The following is a 27,689-nucleotide window of genomic DNA, read 5'->3' as shown; positions in this document are numbered from 1 at the left end:
ACAATACGTAAGGACCTTTGGAGGTTCAGATGCCTGGCTTTTTTATGCATTTCAATAGACAGATCTTTAGCCTCAGCTTATCTGATTCCTACAAGTGAACAGAAGAGAGTCAGAAAGAGAGAATGACCACACTGTACGATAGACGACAAAATTCAGCTTCCTTTTCAAATCGTATCTGTGCCATCTCCAACAGAATTCGACAGACTTCTGGCTCAAAACCAAAGAGCTGATGCACAGTTTGAAAATGGAAAACTCTCCACGACAAAGACTGACCCATCCGAATCTGATCAGGGATTTCTGAGCGCCTTTTCTTTGCAACACAGAGGAAACGTGTTAGTGTTGGGAATTATCTCCACGTGATAACATGGCACACTGGGGCATTTCTAACATCATTCAGCTGACTTTTCATTCATGGAATTCAGCTCAGTTTTATCACAGACCCAGATCTGGTGCTCAGAGGCAGTGAAGGCATTGTGCGGATATCTGTTATGGCTCCAGGAGAGCTCCCGGACAGTGGAAGCTTTGTCGGAGCGGAGAGTTTGGCATCAGGCTGGTTCTTTGTTCGAGGATTTGTCTCTGAGGACGCGTCGAAGCGGCCAAAGTGAAAAAGTGAGGTTGAGGTTCATAGACGAGCTGAAGAACTGACACTGATACAATGACTCAAAGTGGGATTAGTGACCAACTAGGTCAAAGAGTTTAGCTCTAGAAATGGCTGGATCTTGTTCTCTGCATCACACCCCATTTGGTTCTCTGAGTCTTTATTTTGTCAGACTTTCTCACAGAGTACCCACAGACTGATGAGGCCTGGGGGAAACTGTGTGGAATAACTATTGACTACCCGCACATGTCTAAGTAAAACAGAGAAAAGAGGGAAGAATACTGCCCTCTGCTGTTTCTGTACAGTCATGACAAGGCATCTGCATTTTAAATTGCTAAGCAGCAGATTACCTTTGTACTGCTTGTACAAAGGAATCATTTAACTTTTACACAGAATCACACTTTAAAATGGCTGATCTTTCCCCTTAAAGTTTAGTTATTATCACCCCCCGCCAAAAGGCAAATGGTGGGGGATAATGCTTTTGCCCGTGAGTGTGTGTGTTTCTGTGTCTATCTGTTAGTAAAATATCTCATGAACCATCAGACAGATTTTAATAAAACTTGCAGAAAGTAATCATTGGATAAACATCTACAACTGATTAATGTTTGGAGTCAACCCCATTCAAGATGGCTGCCACAGCCAACTGACCTTACAAAACATTAAAATGTCTTTAACTCTGTCAGTTATACAGATTTTGTGCTAACATTTTGTGTGGCAGTAGCTGGACGTCATTTAAAACAAATGGTCCAAGTGCTACTCATTACACAAGATTTTAGCTTAAAACGTCAGTATTAACTGTTGAAGTCAACCTTGTTTGTCTGTAAGTAAAATATTCCATGAACTACTTGAATAATTTTAAAGAAATTTCAGAAAGCAATCATTAGATGTACATCTGCTACTGATTAACTTTTGGAGTCAATCTAATTGAAGATGGCTGCCATAGTTAATCAACATTAGTCAGTTTCATAAATATCGAGCTAAACTTTTATGTGGTAGTAGCTGAGGGTCATTCACTACGCATACTTTGAGTGTGAGGTCATGCAATATTACATAAAACTGAGTATAATGTTATTTAAAGCACTGCTAAGTCTGCTCAGTCTCATGTAATATTAGGGTCTGAGAGGTGGCAAGTGATATTCCTTCAAGGCATGCTAGATGCTGCACATTTAATCATGAGTAGTACTTCTTAGGAAACTAGATAACAACTAACTTGCGTTTGAGCTCCAATCAGTATAAGTAGGTAATGTTTTTTCCTCAGAAGATTGGTTAAAAAAGTAAATGTGTCATTACCAATTGCACAGCTGACCTTGGGTTATCAATTTTCAGCCAAGGCTTTCATATTGAAGTTAAGCCTTTGTGGTGATTTGTGTTGCACTTTGTCCACATGTAAATGAAAGCTGCTTTTATCCTTAAAATCAGTATGTATGAGGGCGCACATGTAGACTAATCAAGTTTGCAGACTTTTAGTGATGCTCAACGAGTCCCAGTTTGAGTAAATGGACCAAGAGTTGTGTTAGGACCGGCCCACCAGAGGGCAGCATGAACTCTCCTCTTACTGGCTGTTCACCATGGACCGTGGAGGATGTTTGACTGGCTTCCAGCATAAACAGATAAGCATCATGATGTCTGCTTTCTTATAATTATTATCATTGAGAAAAGTCAAAGTTTAATCAGGTTTAATTTAAATCCCCATAATTGTTTCCATGTTTTTGTTTTGTTTGTTTAAGAAACATAATTGGGGTATTTGCATACGTAAATTTTAACTTGAAGTGACTGCCCCTTGAACAAAGCAGATTAGTTCTTATAGGTTACATTAAACGTATGATTCTCATCAGCATAACCAAAAAGAAAGCTTTTCATTGTTTTAAAATCTGCATTGCTTATTCCAAGTCAGTGTTGGACAAAGTCCCAGCAAAGCTTTATTTACATCAATACTATGAAATATTTGACATTAATGTGCATTTAATAAAACTGTCTCATAATGATTGTAATATACTGCCTAATTTAAATCCTATGCAAGTAAACTAAGAGTGAATGATGTCAGCAGAGATATAATTGTGAGTCTAAAACAGACCCTTCCCATTTTGACACTGTAGATGAAAAATATATTATATTACTAAATTCAAAAAGTTCAAAAGAATATTTGATATTTGTAGTTCCTGGTTTCTATATCATATCATTATGTTATTAGAAAAACAATTCAAACGGGTCATGTTTCATTTAGTTTAGGAGATCTTGTTGTTATAACCATCTCTGGGAAACCAAGCAAGATCGGATCATGGAGCCATGCGCCGTCCACGGGTGCTTCTTGGAAGCTGATTGGCTCATGGGTTCAGCTGCAGGGCTTATATGTACTCCCTGTTTTGTGTATGATGCTGTCACAACTTCATCAGACCTATTATACTCTGTTTGAATTTGTGTCCATTCGATAGAATATTTTAATAAATGCCACAAGACAAGGCTCGTGTTTAATTGTTAGAGTCCGCTATGATTGCAGAAAACCCACCACAACACAATCAGAGGAGAAGTTGTATAACTGATGACAATTCTTGTTGTCAAATAAAAAGAAAGGAATTTAAAAGAAGCAGGATTGATTTCCCAGTTAAACCCTGAACAGTAATACGTTGGCAGATACTATAAAGTTACATAAAACCTGCTGTTACTCCACTGTGATGTACGGCGACCCAGAGTGAGGATGCATACAGGAAGACAGATTATAGTAAGATCCTTGGAAAGTAACAGTAAAATGCTAGTATTTCTGCATTTCATTGTTGCTTTACGTTCAATATTTTTACAAGATGTGTGAGGTTGTGTTCTCAGCTACTGACACTGATTACAGTTAATTACTGAGGCTCCTCACCCTTTCTCTGTGCTGAATGTAGAGCTTTGGAAGTGCAGTAAGACAGGGCAGAGAACTGATACTGGTTGCTTTTTAACAACAGCATACAAATAAACCACTACACAACATCTATAAATAATTTGTTGATCGTTAGATTGGCGTAACGTCACTACAAATCAGATCATTAAAACATTAATGAACAACTAAAACATTTCTGAAGAAATTTTGAAGGGTGTCAATGCAGTTTCTGCCTGAAACACCAACATGCATCATCTTTTTTTCTCCAAGGCTTAGTAGTAATTTGACGTACTTCTTTAATAATTTAAGATGACAAAATTCCAATGTTTCGATGTATAAACTGTACAAGTGTAAGGAAAGCTACTGCCAGTGGCTCATTAGAGTCAATATAGAAACTCTTAATTACACAGGCAGACACAGAGTCGAATGTAAGCCTCAAACAAAAGTCATATTTAAAAGATTTCCTCAGCTGTAAGTGGAAAATAGCTCTGGTTCTCACGTGCAAATTTTTAGGTAAAGTTTAAAAGACCCAACACTTCCAGATTTGAGTTCAGATACAATAAGAGTCAATGAGAGTTTGGATGTGCGCAGTCTGCATTCTTGTTTCTAAACATGATAGGAATGTTTAGACAGTTCAATGGTTAGAGAGTGGGACATCAGCACATTCAAAGTTACACATTCTGTCGTAAAATCTTCAAAAATCGTAAAACCTAAATTGTAAATCTGTGAAAAACAATAAAATATGCCAGTTCAGTCATATCAAGTCCAACTGTTTGTAAGTTAATTAAACTTTGAATGTTGTTTTACTGTGAAGTATAAACCTGCCCTTCAAATAGGGCAGGTTTTTCTCATTCATTTGGCCAAAATTGTCAGTGGGGACATTTTTTGCTGTTTTCTTTCTTTTTTTTAAGCCACTGTGAAAGAAGTTCAATCCATCCATCCATTTATTTTCTTTACTCTGTGCAGGAATGCAGAGAGCTCTTCTTCTGTTTGCAGAAGCTATTGGATGAGAGGTGGGTTACACCCTGGGCAGATCTGAAAGGGGTTGTGATTCCAAAATTGTGATGGACGCTAAAGAAATACAGTCGACTAGTTGTAAGGGTGCTTCAGTGCTTTTGCATCAGCACCCTTAAGAAGAACATTAATAGAGAAAAAAAACAATCAAAGAAAATCTGTATGCAGTTTTGTTTTTCCTATTATTTTTGCATTCCTGCACAACTGCAAGATCTTACTAATTTAGCCTTGTTAATGTCTGTTGATCTCACAGTATGAAACATTTTTCTATTTCCTGTAAAGTTTGCTTTTCCTCTCGGCAAGGATAGACTGATTGTGGTCTTTCATCTCTATGCTGCTGGCTGAAACAGAAAACTGACCCTTCTCTCATCTAAACACTCTTAATGAAGCAATCCAATGGCACAAGGACGGACTTAAGCTGCCTTGAGCAATAAATGCTGTATAGATGGCAATATTCCGTTGCACGATAGCCATGAAACGTCGAAAGGCTCCCAAGAGGAGGCCCCTTTAAGCCCTAGAGGGTCTTGATGATTATTCCAATGTGATGCAATTCAGGCATCCTGGAAAGTGTCACCAAATGGCACTGCTGGGACTTCTCGAAACACGAGTTCACACCCTACAAGGATGGCTGCTAAGCTTGTGCTAATTGAGCGAGTGTAACACAGATGCTCTCCTCCGGGTTGGGGGGGAAGAAGCAGAGTGTGATGACGCAGGCTGTTTCCCACATTCTCTCAAAAATACTTTACACTGTTTTGAAAGAAACTGCACATTCTCTGTCCTCCGACCGTCTGCTTGGAAGACAAAAATAAGTGTGCATGACACGTGAATAAACAGATGAATTCAGTTTTATTACCATTAAAGTCATCAACCCAGTCAAGGAGGGGTACATTACAGAGCTTACAAATGCAGGACCGGACCTGCAGGTGAGTGCTGGTCGTGGCAAACATCACATCAACAAATACGTATATGAGTGCGTGGCAAAATGAACAGATATGAGATCATAAGTACAGTGAGAAATATATAGGGAAAAATGCATCATTTCAAAATGTAACACTATTAATTTACCATCTAAACAAAGACAAATATATGAAATAATCTGCTAATATAAATCTTTCTGATTAAACCTTTTATTTAAGCTCTAATTTAAAACGAGTATGAGAATAAACCAAAGACTAAGTTCAAAATCAACTTTCTAAATCTGTAATAAATAAGCAATTATTTTCCCTATTTATCTTAAAATGCACATCATCATTTAAATTTACAGGTGCTTACAGTAAATATTCCTGGCAGCCATTCGGATCGTTTCAGACAAAGTGGCTGTTTATAATTCATGACTGTTTCCAGTTGACTTAAAAAATGTGATATTTGTCCTGACAGTCTGGCTGCAGTCTTTATGTGGCCAAAGAAGAAAACTTCATGTTTCAGTGAGTGTCAGAACAGGCCACCCACACAGCCACCTACACACACACACACACGGACACACATTTATTGGACAGCAACCGTATGTTAGTGGCTGTGTGTGTCAGCGGCCCCCATGGGCCTGACAGTAGGCAAAGACTACAGAGTTCTAATGAAGGTTATGTGGACTGCTTCAAAAGGACACCAGGAATCACAGTTTCTGCAGCCAGTCAAATATTGCTCAATTTCTACGTAGTGTTATTACATAGATCTCAACCTGTAGCTCGTTCTGAACGCTCGACGTGTTCAGTGACGGGAAAGGGTCGACTGATTCTACCGGTCATCGAGTAAACGCTGAAAATGAACTGAAATAAATGCAAAACTAATAATACAACAAAAACTGAAATAAATAAATCATAATAAATAAACTAGATTGAATGTCAATCGTGCATTTATGCTGTAGCTTTATACATTTGACAACTTTAAAGGGATAGTCCAGCCATTTTGTATATGGGTTCAGTGGATAAGGTGGGAATATTTAATATCCGGTGCATAAATTATATTTTTTTAAAAAACTGCTGCAGATTGTGGTTTGAGCAACCTCAGAATGAAAAAACAGTTTACATCTGCAAGGACTGATGAGCTATAGGGCAAATTCAAAAGCAGCCAAGACCAAAGTGGGTTTGCTCGGGACAGTCATTATTAGCTCATCAATACAGTCCAAGCGGGCCCACTTCCAAAGCAAGTTTGGCCATCTTAAAAAAACTACAAACTTCAAAATTTAAATCGAGATATTGCAAACATTAATATTTAAACTTTTACACTGCTGTCAGTTTCATTTTACACAATGATTTTGGCAGAAATATTATGAAATTCCTACCGGCTTTGACCTGAGGCTGCTACAGAACTGTTATATTTCACTGCTGCTGCTAGTTGATCCTGCAAATAGCCATCAAATTCTATGTAAATCACTGCGTAATGTGAAACTGACAGCAGTATCAAGTTCTCTGAAACAGCATTTACATGAACCACTATGAAATTTTTGCATTTGTAGCTGTTTTAAGAAGACATGGATACAGTTTAGTTTTAGCTGTGTTTAGACTCGCTGTTAGCTCATCAGTCCCATTGGATATGAACTATTTCTTTAAAGTAAGAAAATTCAAGAAGCTACCTACAACACCAAGTTTTTTACCTTTCATAACAATAATACAAAACACCACTTCAAAATGGCTGGAGGATCCCATTAATAGTAAAAACTGTACATACCACAAAGCCCAAATAGTGCTTGTCTTCCCTTCTGTATGTGGTTGGTTAATGCATGCCTTGTTTTTACAGTTTCAGACAAATATGAAGACATGAGTGGCATCAGAGAACAAACATCAGGATCAAATCAAAGTAAATACAGGCAGACCCAAATCTAGCAGAAACTACAAATCTATTGTGAGCTGGATGGAGGTGTCATAACACCTCATAAAAAAGAAAGCTACAAATTAAAACTGGATGCATAGAACAGCTATGAAATGAAAACTGTCTTTTTTTTCCTCAAATAACTTACATTAATAGCAAGGACATTAAAAGAACAGTGGTAATGTATAAACATTTGTATTACCAAGGCTTGCACAAGAGGCGAGGGTGCTGTGGCCGACGATGAGACAAAGTTGGCAGCGATGCAACTTTATCCGTTAAGTTTGAGTGTATGTAAAATGAACAGCAAAAAGTGAGAAAGCATGCTGTTTCAGCTACTTCTACAAAGGTCTCTATGTACAGAATCTTTGCACCTACAGCTAGGAGATTTTTTCCTGAGCATCTTAGCAAAGGAACATCATGTTTGTGTGTGTTGGAGTGTGAAGCTGCCTCATTCAAAAATATTGAACTGGGCTCAAAAGAAGAAAAAAAAAAAATCTAAGTCACCAGTCTCGGCATTGGGTAATACACAGTAACTGTTAGTGTAGACAGTAGCAGATAGTAAAGATACTTCTCATGTGAGATGATTAGTAACCCTTACCTTTGTACATGTGAACTAGCTCATACAGAATAATATGATAGTCTGTGGTCGTAATTAGCAGAGCAAAACTTCTCTAACAGTTGAACCCCTTCAGTGGTGTTTTATTCAGATGTAATCAAAGGCATTTTCAGCACAGTTTTGTCTTTCTTTCTCCTCTTATCACAAAGCAAGGAGACAGACAGATGATTTTAACTGGAATCCGAAAGTTTGACAGCAAATTTATTTTGCCCCTAAAGCCCAGGATTTTTAAGTGAAACTTGTTTTTTTTTTTAATATTACAGGATTGGATACAGGCTCAGTGAAAATACATAATCAAAAAATAAAGATAAAAAGCAAATGCAGTGCAATGCTTAGAAAAAGTAGCACACAGCCTTCATGAGATAATACTAATGCTGCAAAGTGAGAAAGAAGCAGAGTCAGTGTCACCATGCCAGCAGCTAATGTACAGTGTGCAGGAGTCGGTGGGGACTTCAGAAGTCACACAGGAGCGGTGGAGCTGAGGGGGGCTTTAACCCTGCTCATTCATTGCCTCTGCACCTGTGTGAAGCGCGGCGGGAGCTTCCCCATTGCAGCGTGATGTGGGCTCGGCTCCCTGCGGATCAGGATTCAACTGCTGTGGCTCCTCAGCTGAGCGTTCGGCCTCTGGCGCAGGGCGACTCACCTCTCCTCCAGCTGACAGCTGTGTCACAGCAGCCGGGGGGCCTTCGAGCGGAGCGGCAGACGAAGGTGCGGGAGGGCCAGCGGCAGCCTGTGGAGCTGCGGGGTCTGCTGGGGAGGCCACTGCAGGGCCAGTGGACTGTTCGGGTGCTCTTAGTCTCTTCATGATGGTGGTGACTCGCACAGCTTTCTGAGGTAGAACAACAGTAAAGGTGAACTAAAATACTAAGACCTTTAGTTATATGACATCCATTCACTTAACAAAAAGTTACACAACACAGTTTGAGGGAGCTACTAAAACTGTTTGAGGGCACTACAACCTACAATTGAAGTTAAAACGAGACAACAAAAGGAGCATACCTTCCATTTAGCTCTGGCAAAGTTCTTCTCTATCTGTGCACACACGTTTTCCTTGATGTTCTTATCTGAAGCTGCACCACCGGAGATCCTGTAGTGTAAAAAAAAAAAAAAGTAGAAAGCAAAACTTCAATGAATATGTCATGTTCTATGTAAAACCTATGGACACTTAATATCTTACCTGTTGCAGATAGCTTTTTGAACAACTTCAGTTTGAAGAGAGTTTACATTTGAGCTGACGGCAAGCCCAAAATGCAGCTAAGATCAAAGTGGATGGCTGCTGTCGTACAAAAAGCTCCAAAATTTCATAGCAGTTCTAGCAAATATTTATTAACATCCACATCGCTGTAAGTCTGCACTTGATTATTTATGTAGAATTCTGATGATTGCTGTGAATTCAAATAGCAGCAGCAGCCTCTTCTTGACAGTGGTATAGCATTTCAATTGCAGTAGGAGGTCATTTCCAGCAGGAATGATTTCTGCCAAAACAACCATGATGGTGATGTAAAGGTTCATATATATTATTTGGCATCTACACAAACTGCTATAAAATTTTAAAGATTGGAGTTGTTTTAAGCAATCTGTTTTGAAAGTGGGTCCGCTCTGATAAACCATTAATAGCTAACCGATATGGTCTGAGCGGACCCACTTCCAAAACAGATTTAGCAGAAAAAAAAACCAAAATCAAGCAAAAGCTATTATTTAAAGTGCCTATAAAAATTATTCTCCCCTTGGATGTTTTATTCTTTTATTGCAGTCATAATTCAGGCATGATCCATATACATTGGCCTTCTTTACAAAAATAATTTTAAAAAAGTTCTTCAATCTCAAAGTGAAATCAAACAAAAGTGAGGGAGAATCCTGAGGGCAAAGTCCAGAGTCCAGAAAAAAGGTCGTTTACCAGGTATCCGAGTCCGAAGCAGTATCCGACGAGAGTCAGGCATGGGGTCATGGGTTTCAAGGCAGGCATGGACTGTGAGGTAACGATGGACATTCAATAATCTGGCACTGGTTAGACCTTGTGGGAGAGCTTAAATACTGAGGAATCCAGGTGGAGATGATCGGGTAATTGCAGGAGGCATGGAACCAGGGGACGTGGCATGGGCGGAGATGAAGTGGAAAGTTACTGGAAACTTGGAAACTGTGAGCAGAGGCGTGGCAGGAACAGCAGACTATGACAATAATCAAGTGTTTATAGGCAGCCAGCCCTAGTTGAGATTTAATCTGTTTTCTTCAACAGTGGCTTTCTCTTTGCCAAACTCCCATAAAGCCTAGCTTGTTAAAGAACCAAAGAATCCAAGAATAGATTAGCATTTAAGTATTTTTTCTTCTCTTTTGTTTTGTTTTTATTTTAGCATGACCCTCTGTTTTGTGTGTAATAAAGACAATAATTTCATGTTCAAAGTTATCCATTGAAAATCCCTCTGCTGACTAAGCAAAGCTTGACATTTGGTATTAACTTTAAGGTTTTAATGTAACAAGACAATGAACTATCTTTAAAAAGCTAGCATTTGTCAAGACATTTCAGCAGAAATCAGAAGAAAGTCCTAATGATGTAAAAGAAAAAGACACTGGAGAGCTAAAACAAGAAAGCATCCAGCTATCTATCGCTATAAAGCTATCCAGTTTTTAGAGCCACAATTATGGCTTGTCAAATTAAAATCTAACCACTCATTGAAAAGTGTGAACAGACTATAACAGAACTTTTTGATGTTTAAAATGTTTTAAACATCAAAAAGTCTGCTCTTCTGATCATGTTAGCGCAGTCTGATCACAGTGCTCTAATTTATATATAGTCTGCACAATATATCAAAGCTCTGCTCCCTACCATTCATGGTTTATAGCCTCCTGGGCTGTCAGTCTCTGGTCTTGATCCACCTCCATCAAACGAGCCACCAGATTCTTAGCTGTGAGAGAAAAATCACAGGAAGGAAAGTCAGCAAGAAAGGCTTTACTCCCCTGATGGATGACAACATAAATATGACCGGTTTGAAAACTCAAAGAGAAGAAAGAAGGGAAAGTTCTCCCAGATTTGAAATGTTTCCGGTGTTTCTTTACAGCAGTAACTTTGACGTAAAAGCACCTGAATCAGAGATCTCATCCCAGTACGGTGAGTCAAACTCATAATCGCCTGCCAGAATCTTTCGGAACAGGTTCTTGTCATGGTTTTCATAATCATCATCATCTGTTTCATCATAGAAAGGAGGGTTGCCTGACAGACTGTATTGAAAAGCAAAAAAAAAACAAAAAACACACAAGGCCTAAACAAATCTTGGTTAGAACATATAGTGACCAAATCAACATATCTAGAGATTTATTTACAAGCTAAGCTTTTGAAACTTCTTCCATCTTATAAATCTTTTTTCATGTTTCTGACTTACAGAATATACATAATGACACCTGTTGCCCAGCAGTCCACTGGTCTGCCATATCGCTGTCTGCCAACCACCTCAGGAGCTCCACATAAAAAAGAAACTTCATTAACAGACTGAAATATGTAGCCACATTACATATTATTTGATCTTTTGATTCTCACCCAAGTATTCTGGGGTCCCACATGGGTCTTTGATTAGCCCGTTCTCCAGCTTGGCAAGATGGAAGTCACTGATGACTATTTTGGAGTGCTTTAGGCGGTTGTAGTACACCAAGTTCTCCAACTATGGAAAACAATGATAACGACACACGTAACTCATAATGTAATGTGAAGGCAAGTACAAAGTGGGCTGAGGCAGGTACAATGTGGGAAAAGGTGGACAAAAAAATAATGTGCACAGCCTAGAATACAATTTTGCAAGCCATTCACATAAAAGTAGGCCAGACATTAGTTGTGCAAAACTAAACTTAACGGCTCACTGGTTGCTTGGTCACAAACACTCAGAATTCAGTGAGACTGCAGTAAAGAATTTTGACAAATTTTATGCTATTTTGAGTCTCCAACAATTGAAATACTTCCCTTCATAGTTATATATATCCTCAGTGGTTCAGTTAAATAGTGTTGGAGTTCAGGGATAAGTCATTGCCCACACTCTGTATTCTCCATAGACATGCTCCTTCCCAGTTATCAAATGAAATGATAATTAGTCAGAAGTCATTCTGTTTGGTCACTCAAATTTTGTCTTTCCTGCTGGCTTATTGTTTTGGCAGTCTATTCTGTAAAATCACCCAGTCTGCTAGAAAAAAAGAGTATAAGATACATATATTTGATTTTAACTTGAATTTTGATGCTCAAGTCAAAACAGCTGTTCAGTCTTGTTTTTATAGCCTTTTCAAAAATCTGGTATTTTTTTTCAACTGCTGACTTAAAACAAGTTTACACACTTTTATCTATTCTCACCTCAACTACAGTAATACACTGTATGCAGGTGTAAGTCAAGGCTCCCTTCATTTATTTCTCTCTTCATTTGCCTCCAAACACTGCAGTCAGACTCAATAACAGGACTAGAAGGCAGATCATTTCCCCCCTTTGCTTGCCTCTCTACAGTTGATCCCTGTTTGATTTCACATTGAGTTCGACATCTTGCTTCTCACCCTTAGAGCCTTAAATTGTCTTGACCATAAATACGTCAGACTTATTGGCACGGTATGTACTTACCTGACCATTGTGATCCATGAAAGCACCTGACTAACTGCTTCCAGATTACAGTTTGTGACTAAGCAACATCTGATCTTCATTAGATCCCTAATTTTATGAAACTCTCTGCCTACAAAATACAAATCCATCAAATTTTTATCTGCCCTCAAACAAAATGTTTGCCTTCAACAATGAAATTACTGGGATTATTGTACTAATGGCATAAAATTGGTATAATTGGTATTGGTTTATATAAGTAAACAGAGAGTATGCTATTTCATTTAGGGGCTCAGGAGTGCGATTGCAAAATAAAAGTGATTGTCTGGTTGTAGAGTTGCCACATCATGTTACCTTGAGGTTTCTGTGAACGATGTGCAGCGAGTGGAGATAGGCAACGGCCTCCAGTACTTGACGCACCACATTGCTGGTGTCTCGCTCTGAATAGTAGCCTTGATCCAGAATCCAGTCAAACACCTCTCTGCCAGTTGCACTGTGGGAAGGTGGGAAAGAAGCTTTGCAATGTGTAGCAGGTTTGAAATTAAATTTAGGGATGGCATTTAATATAAGACATAAAAAATCTTCCAGACATTTTTTTAAATGGGAATAACACAACCAGGGGAATCAACAAGATACAAAGCAAACTGTATTGTAAACTATGAAATGATTTCTCATTCTGTAAGTTTTTGGCACTTTACAAAAACACTTTTTTTTAATGAGAAAGACAAAAATTTGGAAACAAAAGAAACTACTGATTGTAATTTAGGAAATGACAAACAATTGGCAGCTTACAATAAAATGTTGTCTTTATCTCTTTCCAGGAATAGAGAAAAACACATGAGGGAGATGATAATTATAATCTCCCCATGGATGCTTCTTTGTGTTTGTTGAATTGCAGCCGAACCAGAATCCTTGAACCCACAAATCAAGTGTTCTCAAGAGAGGAAAAAAATGTTCATTTCCACATTTAGAATTTCTACAGAAATGCACCCAATTCCCAAAGAACGCATGCTGACGAGAATGGAGCAGCAAGTGATCACATCTGAATACCAAATGACTTGGGGCTCAGAGCTGTTCGCATATCTGAAGGGCCTTGAGCAACAGCGGATCATTCCCCATGAGCATATAATCAACAGAAGCGGTTCAGGCCGGAGCTAAAGCAAAGACAAGCAGCGAGCCTTCTACCCCAGGCTCACCAGACAACTATAAACTCACAGTTCGAGGAAGAGGAAGTATTCCTTTTTGGTCTCATAAACGTCAACCAGTTGCAGAATATTGGGATGCTTCACCCTGGAGAAGATATGTCAGAAAACACAAGGCAGGAAGAGACAGGTGTCATGAGTCAAACAGGAGATGATGTCCAAACCTTTCATTTACTTAGAGGGACAATAGGAACACCATTGTGAATAATTCAATACAATAGTCATAAAACTCTGAGAGAAAGAGAAACTTGGAAAAAAACAAAATCAAACTGCAACCCTATTTTTTTCAGCAATAATATCTGCAGCTTCTCTGTAGACAAGAAGATTCACTCTTATGGTTAAAACTACAGTTTAGTTTTCATAACTGTGGAACAATATCAAAAAAAAGACCAAAGCTGTGTGTTAAACTGCTCCCCCAATCGCTCAATCCCACTGAGTTATTCAGTGTAAAGTAAAATGGTGATTTGACACATTTATGTATCATCATCGCTGTGCTATCCGTCACCCCCGACAGGTGTGATGTTTCATAACTCTAATTAACATGTGTGGCACATCAGGAGCTAACAAAAAGCACTGCATTGTGGGATTTATGGAAATAAATATCCAACAAATCCATACCAAAAAAAACAAAATTTATGATAATTAAAATTATAATGAGTTTTTTTAGATCTTGAAATAACATACTTGTGTCAGGGGTCAATAGGAAGCATATTAATGATCACATTTATACATATTGAGAAAAATTATGATCAACCACTGCCATGAAAGGCACATTTGTGTGTGTGCATATTTGTGGGTGTGTGTGTTTGTCTGTTATCAAAATAAATCGGGAACTACTGGGCAAAACTCTCAAAAAGAAATCACTGGATGTACATCTATAACTAATTAACACTCTTGGAGCCAACCCAATTTTAGATGTCCATCACAGCTTACAAATAGCAAATACAAATAAACAGATAAAATTAGCAACTGCATAAACTGCTATAAAAAGGAAAATAAAGAAAATCAAGAAAAGGTCATAACTTTGTTCAGTTTTACTGGTGTGGTACTAGCTGAGAGACATCCCCATCAAATATTCTGAGCTCTAGTAGATTGCACAAAATCTTTGTTTAAAAATTTGACATTTACTGTTGGTGTCAATTCTGTCTTTCTGTTAGCAAAATAACTCATGGCCAAGTTGACAGATGTTAATGACACTTTGAAAGTAACTGCCTTGTACTGAAATGTGCTACACAAATAACATTGACTTGACTTGACTTAATCCTTGGATGTGCATCTACAACTGATTACCTTTTAGAGTCAGCACAACTGTAGACAGCCATTGCAAACACAAAATTAGCTATCTCAGTCAGTTCGTTTTTAGGGAAGGCTAGTTTCATTTAATATGAGTAGTTTTTCACATTGTGTTTGACTGTAATAATAAAGTCTAATAGTTATATAAGCACTGAAAGGTAACCCCTAAAGACACAGTGGGTTGCAAAGTGGCAAAAGTATGACTTAACCAACATTTTTTAGTTGCTTTTAGCAAACAATATTATTTTCTAAGAACCACTCATAAGTCATTGTCAATTGATATTCAAAGTGGTTTCAAATACTGAAAGTGTCTGAGAGGTACGTATTTAATGAAAACTGTATTAAGTGTAAAACTTGAATGAGTCTCTCCTCTGTTCTCTGGCTACATTTAGGATTCTTATACTCTAACCACGCCTGTCTAGGGTGTACCCCACCTCTCACACAATGACCCCTGGAGACAGCCACCAGCTCCCCTGTAAACCAGTAAAGGAAAAGGAGGTAAAAGAGAATGGATGGATGGATATTTTATCCACATTTGATGATTTGCCAGACATACCGTTGACAATATTGTCATATGACATTTTCAAAACCTGTGCTGATGATTAGAGTATGAGAGCAGGTCACATTCCTGTTATTGAGGTACCTGAAGTGCTTTTATCAGAAGAATATGAGTTTGTGTTCTCAAAGCCTTCTGGGAGAGCGATCACACCTTTAGCTTGCTTCACTGCTTTTGTTTGCTATCAGCACCCGGTTGCTCAATAAGATTATGGTAATGTGGGTTTTACTCATTTCAGAACATCAGAGAGGTGGAGGGAAAATTGTTGCAGATAATCTAGACTCCAGAGAAAAGTGAAGTTGCTTTACTTTTTTTTTCCTCAAAGAAATGACTGAGCTGGTTTTCTTATTTAGAAATTCATGTTGTATCTGAAATTGGTATTTAAAAGAACAAAAAAAATTCTGATGGTCTCTTTGCAAAACGTAATGTTGACCAAAATGACTCACATCTTTAGGATGAGGATCTCATTTTTGGCAGCCTTGCGGACTTTTCTCCCATCCTTTTTCAGGAACTTTTTACATGTATACATTTTCATTGTAGTTTTGTCCTTGGCCCTGAAAATCTCACAGAACTCCTCCCTGGAAAGAAGCATTTAAAGGCACTTCAGTTTTACTCACATAAAAGAAAAATGCATAGCATCATTCTGGTTTATAGATACTTTACAGAAGCTCTCCAAAGAGTTACTGAGATACTCACGATTTAACAATCGGACCCAGGTCATATTTATCTGTCACATCCGAAGGACTGTGGTAATCCTTCTTTTCCCCGATTGTTAAACAGCCAAACGGCATGGCCACTCCAAACCTGGAGTAAAACAGAAACATGAAAGAGTGTAATCAATCACAAGACAGGGATCTCTTAAAAATTAGCTTCACTTTTTACTGTAATATCAATCTGAATGATGACTTTGCAAAAATGTCATAGAGAAATTTTCCAGGAATGCTGAGCAAGCCGTTTTACAATGAAGGAGCTGAAGTGCCTCCAGAGGCAGCATTCATGGAGAAAGTTGTTTAATTTAACTTTTGTTACCAGAGATTTTCCTGATTTTTTTAGTAACAAAAGACAATGAGATGACTGCTGCACAATCTTAGCAATGTGTGACCATTGTATTCTTAAAGCAAAAGTCCAGAAATTACACTTGAAACAAAAAACAAACTAGAGGGAGAGCAGAACAACAACAATATGTCTTTGTTAAAAATCGTACTCAAGGGTGCAGACTACATGAGGAGTCAGAGATAAGGAAAAGGATTTAATGGTAAAACACTTACAAAAAAACAAAATCATGAGGCGCACTGAGGAACAAGGCAGGGAACAAACTAGTATGGCAGAACAAGGATGGAATAAGCTGGGAGTGGTGAGGTACCTGGCTGCAGCTAAGACTAATACAATGAGGAAAAGGTGTGAGATAAAGGACAGGACTGGGGAGCAGAACTGACTGAGAAAATAAATAGATAATGCAAAGCAATGGTGGGGAATAAACTGAACACAAGAGATCACAACGAACAATAGAGGAATAGAGAAAATAGATGTAATAACGACAAGGAATAAACCCAAAACAGTAAAATAAAAACCTACTCAAAAAACAGATCATGACACAATGTAATTTGTGTCTGTGTGTGTGTGTAGGTGCGCTGCAGAGTGAAATTTCTATATTTACATCTGAACCCAGAGTTTAGCAGTCTGTGTTTTGAGTCTGGCAATCATCTTAATTAAGTGCATAGTAAACAACGTTTTTACGACAGCATGTCAGATTCAAACCAGTAACCTGCTTAGACACACTTCTTACTGGATAACGACTCTATTATGCTCTGCACAGTCTATTAAAACATGGTTAGTCTGCAGCAAATATGGAAAATTTTGTTCAGTATGAAGGCGGTTGTAACGCTGCTATGCTCCTACTACTCACTAAAAAGTTCTTTTCTTGCTGTTTTCAACGTGGGCTTCATGTCATGACTACTCTGCCAGCATGCTCTCTCAATACATCCCAATACACTGCCATCAGGATAAACCACTACCACTTCACTTCTGCATGCTCAAAACCATCATAGACATACCACACTCTAACAAGAGAACAGAGAACAAGCTGCATGTTTACAACAAACCTAAAATCCTCACCAAGACCTTGCAAATACCATCTATGTTTTGTCTGATTTCCTTAACATTGTAGTGGGTTTGTCATGTAAAGGGTCTCCCACTATGAGCACTTAAACAACTGTAATGTCTTTTTATGATAAAATATATATATATCATTGCATTATTCCAACAACCAGATAGAAATGTTTCTAAATAATTTTAGAAATTAATTAACGTGGATAAAAACAAACACTGTGGTTCAAATTCCTGGCCCAGATTAAATAAATCTTATGGGGAAAAAAAGTTGTTCCATTCTCAATAACCAGCTATTATACTGTGTGTGTCCTTGAAAAGCATTTCTTAATAATCCAGTAGAAGTGCTGAGGGGTCGACAGCACAGCACTGCAGCCGTGCTGACAGGTCTCAGACTGCTGTAAATATTCTGTACGAAAAGCAGGGCAGCTCCGAAAAACAACTACACAGCAAAATTTACTAACATAAATTTGGGGTAAAAAAATGTATATATTCATTTCTTAGCCTTACAACAACCATCAGCACAGATGCTCTGGATGATGGATGCTCACATGTAAATAAGCACAGCCAGCAAGAGAAGTATAACGCAATGTGGAAGAGGAGCAATCTATTCACTGAAGTTCTGTAAACCACTTCATAACCCAGTCTAGATGCACAAGGATCAGTGTGGAGATGTCTGAAACTGCAGAGAAACAAACACACTTTTTAATAACCTCCTTTTCTCATACGAGGTATGAGTTTGTGCAGGGCAGTCAGTGTGAGGAGATGACCTTTCCACAGTGTGCATGTCTGTCAATGGTAAAAGCTTTGGTTCAATTTGGCTCAGTAAAGTTATGCTGCCAAGACAAACAGGAAAGCTCATTGGAAGCTGTGGTTTAAATGGAGGCAGGTTGGAGAGAAGCTCTGGCTGACAAACCAAAGTGATACAAAAAAGACCTTTATTTTATTGAAATTATTATTTGCTTAAACCAACCTTTTGTATTGCAGAAATTGTGAGGAGTTCTGGCAGTGTTAGCCTTAGTCCCATTATTTTCTATGGAGCTGTTAGCTTTATCATAAAGTTGCCAAAAACTATGGTTCAGACATCATTATCCACTATGAGCTGTAAAATATAAGATCATTTCAATTTCCGTTTAGGTTCAGATTGATGTAGAAAAGGAACCCAGGAAACATTAGGGTTTTTTTTTTTTTACATTTTCTTCATCTTTGCTCTCCTTTTTTTTTTCAGCAGCAGAATTGCCTGTCAACCAAATCATACAACATACCCAGAAACAGGATGTAATGCGGTAATTGATGGGAAAGAAGGAACTTAAATTTAAACATCATGCCTTGATGCTGTCAAACAGCTGTGGAGGTTCACTCATTCACAACCACTGAGGAAACAATGAAGCTGTCACAAAAAACTTTACAATTAAGCAATTAACCAGGATTATTTTAGTTTATTTTATTGATGGAAAACTAATAAACAGGCACATTGAGAAGTTTCTACGCTGTGAGTTTACTTTCAAGATGATACTAGGCTGATGGAGGAGGACACTGCATCGATATCAGGGGCAGTGCCACTGGATTGGCAACTGGGGTGGTGGTTCCCCCTTTTCAAGTGCTCAGACCCTCGGAATCAGCAAGGCACCATAAATGCTGAAAAGTACATACAGGTTTTGGAGCAACATTTGCTGCCATCCAAGCAACGTCTTTTTCAGGGATGTCCCTGCTTATTTTAGCGAGACAACGCCAAGCCACATTCTGCATGTGTTCCAGCAGTGTGGCTTCGTAGTAAAAGAGTGCGGGTACTAGACTGGCCTGCCTGACGTCTAGACCTGTCTCCCACTGAAAATATGTGACACATTATGAAGCGCAAAATGCGACAACGAAGACCCTGAACTCTTGAGCAACTGAAGTTGTACATCAAGCAAGAATGGAAAACAATCCCACCTACAAAGCTTCAACAATTAGTGTCCTCAGTTCCCAAATGCTCATTGAGTGTTGTTAAAAGGAAAGGTGATGTAGCACAGCGGTAAATATGCCCATGTCTCAGCTTTTTTGGAATGTGTTGCAGACATCAAATTCAAAATGAGTGAATATTTGCAAATGTTGAATTTTTTTTTAAAGTGGTTTGCTTTTCTTTATGATTTTTCCATTAAACTGTAAATTCTCTTCCAAAAGTGTGAAAACCAGAAGAAGCAAAGTGGGCTGGTCAATAGGTTGATGGTGGTTTGGTAAAGTTGAAAACGTCCTCACACAATGTTCAAACTAAGTAAGACACTCAAAGAAAGTCATTCAGCTACTTGTTTGAAAATCAAGTGTGTTAAAACTCTGGTAATGGGTGAAGAATTTCAGCAGCCTTTCCAGCAGTTGCAGCAGGATGCTGACCGTGTCACATAATGGAGGCAGCATAATGGGCCCATTTGGATTGACCACCATCAGCAACATTGGAGCATTATCACCCCATGTTCTGACTGCTATCTACCCCTTGGGAGCACCGGTCAATGGCTCGTGATGCTTTATAACTCAGTGCGTGACCTGGTCGAGCAGAAGGGGCCAGCTTGGTCCTGGCTGTTTTATCACAATCACATTTAACAGCAGCAGTGAAGATTTAAAGAACAGAAGATGGATAGTGGGAAAGGTTGGGGGCTTACTATGCAAACACAGTACCTCCCTCTCTTCTTAAATTAATTGCAAATGAGAAGAGTTTCTTATATCTGCTGACTTCAGTAAAAAAACAAAAAAACTCTTGCACTGCTTAGTAATGTCTAAGATTAGGTTGAATGCAATGGTAAATATGCACTGTGTCAAGATTTTTTTTCAAGCATCAGTAAGGGGGATTATTTTACCTGCAGCTGTGGTGTAATGTTGGAATACACAACATAGAAATAAATGATACCCCTTTGGTATGGTAAGCCTTTATGCAAAGAAAGCATCAGACTGTATTAATCCGATTAAAAAAAAAAAAATCCCTCAGAGACACATTGGTGTTTCCTTGTTTTCAGAACATTCACTGTTTACTTTGTGATTCTTTCTCTCTTTCACTCCTTATGCTGCCTCTGGCTCAGCTTTTACTCGATAAGTAGGACTGTGAAGAGCAGAACCCCGGGATCACACTTGTGCTGACTGAAGGCACTGACACACTGACAGAGCCTCAAGTGTGCTGAGCCTCTGTGGCCGTGTACAGAATATATTTTACATACAACAATGTTCACCTTTGCACTGTAAAGGCTTCATCAAAATATTTCAATTTTGTTTGTGATTGAAGTGTTTGCATGCTTACATTATCATCCTGAATCTTGATACCTTAAGTCTGTTAGCATGGTATGCCTGCATGCTGCAAAATACAATATGTTGCCATTTTTCGTAATATTTTTCTGTTTGTGAACCTATCAGGAGGATTATGTACCTTACGTAATTTACAACTCAACTTCACCAATAATAGTGAAAAATAGACCATGGCTTAAGATAGATCAATTTCCGTTTGGGTTCAGGTTAATGTAGAAAAAGAACCCAAAGAAACTTTTTTTTTTTTTTTTTTTTACATTTTCTTTATCTCTGCTCTCCCAATTTCTTTTGTTCAGCAGCATAATTGCCTGTCAACTAAATCATTATGTTTGAGAGTGCAATATTCAGCCGATCAAAACTTGCTGCCATCAGGTTAGCCCTTAAAGGTTCGAGAGTCGATCACAGAGACAGACTACTGCTCCAGTGGTCAATTTAGAATCATCATTTAACCTGACATGAATGTTTTTACACCGAAAAAACTAAAGTACACAGAAATAAATCCAAGCAGAGAACATGGAAACTCCACAGAGAAAGACATTTAGCTGAGGTTCAACCAGAGAACTTCTTCCTGTGAGAAGTCACTTGCCACCTGCTCCATTTTTTTAATATGTGAAATTCGAGTTGTTGCACTTACCTTTGTCAGATTAGAAACCCTACTCTAAATTACTTCCTAAGAAGGCCCATATTGGTTGGATGTTTACAGGCTGTTGCACTTTCTCTGAAATGTCCTAAAAATTAGTGAATGTATGAACTTCTTCCCTCAGAGCATTTAGCTCAACAATTTGAGAACAACGACATTAGGCTAATTGGAGTTTAATGTAACCCTCAAGGACTTTGCTTGCATTCAACATAATTTAAGGATTTTATTTACTTACACTGCACAACACCATAATCACATTGTGGTTCTCACAATGTTTGAGTGGTCAGGATGAGCAGCGAACAAATCCCTTTAAACATTAAACTTTTATTTCAAGCAGTGCCTGATCGATTTCAACCCTTTGAACATGCTCTGTTATTGAGTGTTTGCTAGCAGTGAGCTGGTAATTTGTTTTTTGACAAACATCATAACATTTGAAGTATCATCCCAACTGCGCTCTTTCTCTGTCTTCTTCAAATTATTTGTGACCTCAGCCCGACTAGGAGAGCTTCTCCAGCTACTGGGTAATAAACATCCTTGACATAAATATTCTTTAATATCCTGTGGTTTTCTAGAATTTCCTGAGAGACTGTATTACCACTTTGCTTTCAGCTGAAACGAGGAAATGAGGTCAACATAAATGGACATGACAACAATCATGTAAGTCTTTACAGAGCCTGGAAGACGAAAAATAGCTCCCATTGATTCTTTGCTATTACAGGAAACAGTGCAGCCATTAAAAATGGATGATAAAACATTGCTGGAAATCAGCAAATCAGCTGAAAGCTTTTCTGATTGGGATTTGATGAAATTGAGAACAGTTAATGGAGAGTTTTACAAAAGAAAAAGCTATTTCAAGATATTTAAAAAATAGTTCACAATGTAATACAATAATCTCTATTGTCTGATTGGAGAAATTTGTTTTGGACTTGGCTCCAATCCAGGATGTGCTTCACAACAAATCCAAATCAGCCATTAAATATGATCGACCAGTAACACACAATGCACAATTACCATTAAAAGAACAGTGTGCTGTTTTGTACAACTCTTTCGACAGTACCAAAAAAGATATTGCACATGACTATTAGATGCTCTTCTTAGCTTGTAGATAGTTTTCTTTATTCTTGACACTTCTTGTTTTATCTTGCACATTTAGAGTTTTCTCAAAAGTAATTAGGGGAGCTTTGCACACCATTTAGGACCTGCTCAAATTAGGGCTCAGAATTTATGTTATATTGTCAAGGTATGACAAAGACAATTCCATTTACAAATCGACAGGATGTTTTGATGGCAGACATTTTAACATAAGCAGAATAAGCACAGGTGCATGAACAAGGGCTTCATTCCACATGTGTACCTGTTGGTTAATTTGTTGAATAAACACAACAGCAAAGCTTGATCAAAGTTACACTTTCAAGGTAAAACGTCTGCAGTGAAATAGACCCATATAAAGTTCATTTATGTATTAATCATGTTTGGAAAAGTCTAACTCAGAGGTCTGCTAACTCTCAGGCCACATGCAGCTCTTTAGTTCCTCTGCAGAGGCTCTTTGCAGCTTAAATCAAAACATACATGGAAATGAATCATGTTTTTATTCAGGAACACAAAAAAAAATAGTTTTAGCTTTTTTTCTGTCAAAGTTTATGCAGATATACAAATAAAATCTCTGTGACAGAATAATGCAAAAAACAGGAAGAAAAAAATATAGATTTTTATGGTAATAGTTGGCCAGCCTGTTAGCCTCTTTATTCATTTGACTTCCAGGTACAGAGTGAGACCTTTCTCTAATATATGACAAAAAATGAAGCGTTTTAAGGCATTTGAAAAAAGTTACTCAGAGGAGAAAAGCAGTGTGCAGATTTGCACACAAATCACAAATTAATATAGTGTGAGTTATTAAAATAATGAATTCTACAAAAAATATAGCAAATCACTCTGATAAGAATAAAAATTAGATGTAAAGACTTGCCTTTGATAAAGAAAAACATTATAATCAAAGTTTTATTATTATTAATTTATTATTAAAAAAATAAATGATTTATTACAGATTTTTAATTTCATAATGTCACAAATAATTTTTATATGTGCTTTTTATATAAGAGTTAATTATTGGTGTTTTGTTTTTTTCAAGCTTAAAGCATGTTTTGTAGCTCTAAACAAAATTATTCGTATGAGAATGTGCCGAAATGGCTCTTTTTTGTTAACATATTTAAAAGGTGTTGGTTAGACAACAGTGTGACAAAGTTAACAGGATTTTAAATCTAATCACAATCTTGGCTTCTGACTATTAAATAAACATGAGCATGATCAGTCAATATCATGACTGAATGGCCCACCAATCAAATGCAAGGCATAAACAAATCAAGCACTTCCTAAGTTTCTAGCTGACCTGGAGGTCCAACAAGACAACCATTGATTTAGCATGGTTGTTTAAATTTCGCTTTGAAGCCTGATCCCAGGCTCTGCTGCCACACTGAAAACTGGAAAATATCAACTCCACTTCAGTGGTTTCTGCACTTTCCCTACAAACACTAAAACAATCCAGCTGTAAAATAGACATTTTACAGCTGAACCGATGGTCACAGAGACTCCTAAAGGTGCTCTATGTGTGAGAGTTGTCAGTATGAATATGAATTATATAATTTTATATTACAACCCCCTCACTTTATGTCAAAATAATTCTATATAAATAAGAACAATGAAAGGTTTATAAAATAGAGCTCATCTGAACTGCTATGAGATTTTTGAGATTAAAGATTTAAGACTGCAGGATTTGGTCTTGGCCTTGCCCGGACTAGCTGTTCACTCAACAATCTGGCCAGAACTAAATTCTATTTCTCTGAAATTATGTAAGATATTCATAATCTTTCATTGTTCATAACCCCACTTCAGTAGATTTGCACTATCATTTTAAGGAAAACCTAACTACCCTCTAAAATGGCTCTAGTCAAACATGAAAAAAGTTCCTCTTATACAGGTCAAGAAAACAGATTTGCTGAGACAAGATGTAAAGAGAAATCTCAAAAACAATATTATAGCTGCTTTAATGTCATGCTGTTCATGAATAAAATAAATTTTACATGTGAAATTCAAAAAAAATCATTTGTGCAGAAAGTTGTAAAAATCCTCACAGACTTAAGGCAAACTTTGCAGCAAGCATTCAATAAATGCTTAAAAATGGTCAACAAAGAAACCAACCTCTAGATGTTTATCTTATTTCACGGTGTCTAGTACAGACTAAAATGGCGTGGCAGTTTGGTGTACTCCTGGAAGCATTTCTCCAAATCTCACCAAAGAAGAGGAAATAACATTCTGCTACTTCATCCTTCTGCCTCACTGCAGCACGTCATAAGAATTGGATCGTTTTACTTTTGACTTTAAGGGGAAATGGCCTTTTGGTAATGTTGACATAAAAGTTTGAATTCTTGGTCTCTGGGGAGATTTTTACAACACTAATTAAATCTGCAATGCAGCATATTTCAACCTTTAGAGAACCAGCAGAGGAGCGTGGACTTGAAAGCTCAATAACGAGGGGGAAAAGGCAGGGTAACAACAGCAGATAGGAAACGCAGAGAGACGGAAAGTTGCATCAATCGCAGCGAGTGTAGAGTGGGATCAGAATACAGACAGTGGCAAAGGTTTTTAAAAAGTTGGCGCATACATAATCGAGTTAATTATTCATGTCTGGCAGTCTCCTTATCCACTGTGTGTCTCACTGGGCCTGCGATTCATGTCTTTCTTGTATCGAAGAATCACTGAGTCCCGGGGTGCTTGCTTAACAGTGTGCTTGGAGCAGAAGCTCGGCAGCTTTGGCAGCGCTGTAATAATTAGCAGCCTTCTCTCCTCAGCCCTCGTCTAATCCCAGTTCAGTGAGCTGCGCTGCTTGTCGGTGTCAGCGTAGGCCTCACAGAAGGCAAAGCTCTCAAGAATTTACTACAGCTCTCATTTGAGGGCATATTTAAAACCACAAACCTTACCCATTAAGTCACCTTTACGAACAATCAAGCTTTGTGTGCCGTCATTCCTTCAAAATACTGCTTTCCATCTGAATCATTCTGCTGAACAATTCTGTGAATAATAATAACAATAATAAAAAAAAAACACTGCAGTGTCTTCCTTGGCAGCAAAGTGAAGATGTTCACCATTTCTCGTTTTTTCTTGTGTTCCTGTGCCATCGCTCTCTACAGTCATACTGCCTCTCTGGCAAATCATTTGCAGCAGCAAAACCACAGAATTAACCTTCCACAACTCTGGTACAGTTTTTTTCAGCAGTCTGAAAAAGATGAGATGAAGCTATCGGGGTGAGTCATATACATTCCAGTCACAGTTCTATACAATATTATATCTGTAACAAAAAAACAAACATCTGTGTTACAGTAGATCAGCAGGAACACCTCACAGAGTTCAGTGCTCACTCAAAGAGCTTTTCTCCTGCATTTTGTATGTACTGCCTGTAAGTTATGTAGATATTGTGGATCTGTGGTTGGGTCACATCAATTATTAAAGTGATTCAAGCTAGCAGATAAGCTGACTTTGCCACAGCACTTGAATAGTAATAGTACGCTGTACTCAGTTTGCCAGAGGGCATTTTAAGGCTGCTGTATTGGGATTTTTTTAGGATATAATAAAAATTATTTTGCTCACGCTCGCTGTTCATTTACAAGTCAATGAACTATCCACATTTCTTTAAAAACTAAGAAAGCCAAAAGTTATGTCCCTATGTTCCTGTATTTTTGACGCAGATGTAACCAAAAGTGCCTTCTGTGTCTTTTCACTTAACCTTGATGGAAAATGTGGATTGTAAGGAGCTCCATTACAGATGGAACGAGCTGCGATGTGGGTTTGCAGGAATGAAACAACTGCAATTCTAACTCAAAAATGTGTTTTAGGTCATTTAACAAGATTGCACTGTTTGAAGGAGGATGTTTTACACTCATGGACAAAAAAGGTAAGCACCAAACAGAGTGATGGAAATTAAATCAAACAATACGTGTTGAAAGGCCATGTGACTGTTCTGCAATGATTACAATATCTGACCAAATGAATATTGGAATTGGCAGTTCAGGCACACTGCTGGACCCGTGTCACTAGGGTGTGGCACCCCCTCAGGCTTGGATACACGCAGACATCTGATACAGTCATTGTGGTAACTTGGCTGAGCCAATCCCATGGGATCATGGGAGGACCTCAGCATGATGCAGGCAGTTCATAGACACACATGCAGAAAAGTATTTTCTTTTTAAAAGACTGCGCTAAGGTCTCAGGGGAGGAATAGGCAGATGTAGGATGTCAGTGATGTAGGGCTGTGTCTCCAAAATCACCACAAGAAGTGACCAGAAGTCATACCTTATGGCTCCTCACACGATGAATAGTGGTTTGTATCCACAACATCGGGCAGCATTGGTCATCTCCTCCTGCACCACCATATGTGCACATGATGGTTATCCTTGGTAACCCGGAACTGAGATTTTATCACTGAAGATAAAAGGATGATATCTGATGCCAGTCATCAAGAAACAGTGTGGTATGACACCGGTTGTTGTAAAGAGTCCAATACTTGTGTCCAGATGGCAGGCATGAAATGTCATGGAGTAATCTTTGGCACACATACACCCACCAGCCACTTTATTATGTACACTTTGCCAGTACCAGGTTGGGCTCCATTTTATCTTCAAAACTGCTTCAACTCTTCATGGCATAGATTCAACAAGGTGTTGGAAACGTTCCTCAGACATTTTGGTCCACATTGAAACGATGCAGATTTGTCAACTGCACATCCATGGTGTGAATCTTCTGTTCCACCACCCAAAAAAATGTGGCTGTGAAGCTTGATTTTTTTCTGAACTAATCTTTTTTTTAAGAAACAGATGAGTTCACTCGTAAAGAAATACATTATTTGAAATTGTTTTTTTTTATGTATGGTAAACTATTTTTATCATCTAATGAATTTGAAGAGGTGAACTGTACCTTCATTAGAAATGTACAGGTGCTGGTCATAAAATTAGAATATCATGAAGAAGTAGATTGATTTCAGTAATTCCATTTAAAAAGTGAAACTTGTATATTATATTCATACATTACATACAAACTCATATATTTCAAATGTTTATTTCGTTTAATTTTGATGATTACAAATGACAACAAATGAAAATCTCAAATTCATCATATCAG

At 38.0% G+C, this 27,689-nt stretch overlaps 1 protein-coding gene across 1 annotated transcript in view; it reads right to left on the bottom strand.

The window, feature by feature from the left end:
* Positions 1-5,304: 5,304 nt before the first annotated feature.
* LOC108244366 (caM kinase-like vesicle-associated protein) overlaps positions 5,305-27,689 on the bottom strand; it is a 48,946-nt gene continuing 26,561 nt past the window's right edge. Inside the window, exons 2-11 of the mRNA XM_017430508.3 lie at positions 16,202-16,309; positions 15,952-16,083; positions 13,670-13,744; positions 12,809-12,947; positions 11,423-11,543; positions 11,268-11,343; positions 10,970-11,106; positions 10,715-10,793; positions 8,890-8,977; positions 5,305-8,719 (exon numbers count right to left, since the gene is read on the bottom strand). Of these exons, the coding sequence (XP_017285997.1) occupies positions 8,381-8,719; positions 8,890-8,977; positions 10,715-10,793; positions 10,970-11,106; positions 11,268-11,343; positions 11,423-11,543; positions 12,809-12,947; positions 13,670-13,744; positions 15,952-16,083; positions 16,202-16,296 (1,281 nt within the window). The 5' untranslated portion in view covers positions 16,297-16,309 and the 3' untranslated portion in view covers positions 5,305-8,380. The remainder of the gene's footprint in view (positions 8,720-8,889; positions 8,978-10,714; positions 10,794-10,969; positions 11,107-11,267; positions 11,344-11,422; positions 11,544-12,808; positions 12,948-13,669; positions 13,745-15,951; positions 16,084-16,201; positions 16,310-27,689) is intronic.

The sequence above is a fragment of the Kryptolebias marmoratus genome, linkage group LG4, assembly GCF_001649575.2.
Source record: "Kryptolebias marmoratus isolate JLee-2015 linkage group LG4, ASM164957v2, whole genome shotgun sequence".
Lineage (NCBI taxonomy): Eukaryota > Metazoa > Chordata > Actinopteri > Cyprinodontiformes > Rivulidae > Kryptolebias > Kryptolebias marmoratus.
This window is presented reverse-complemented; position numbering and strand designations above follow the sequence as displayed.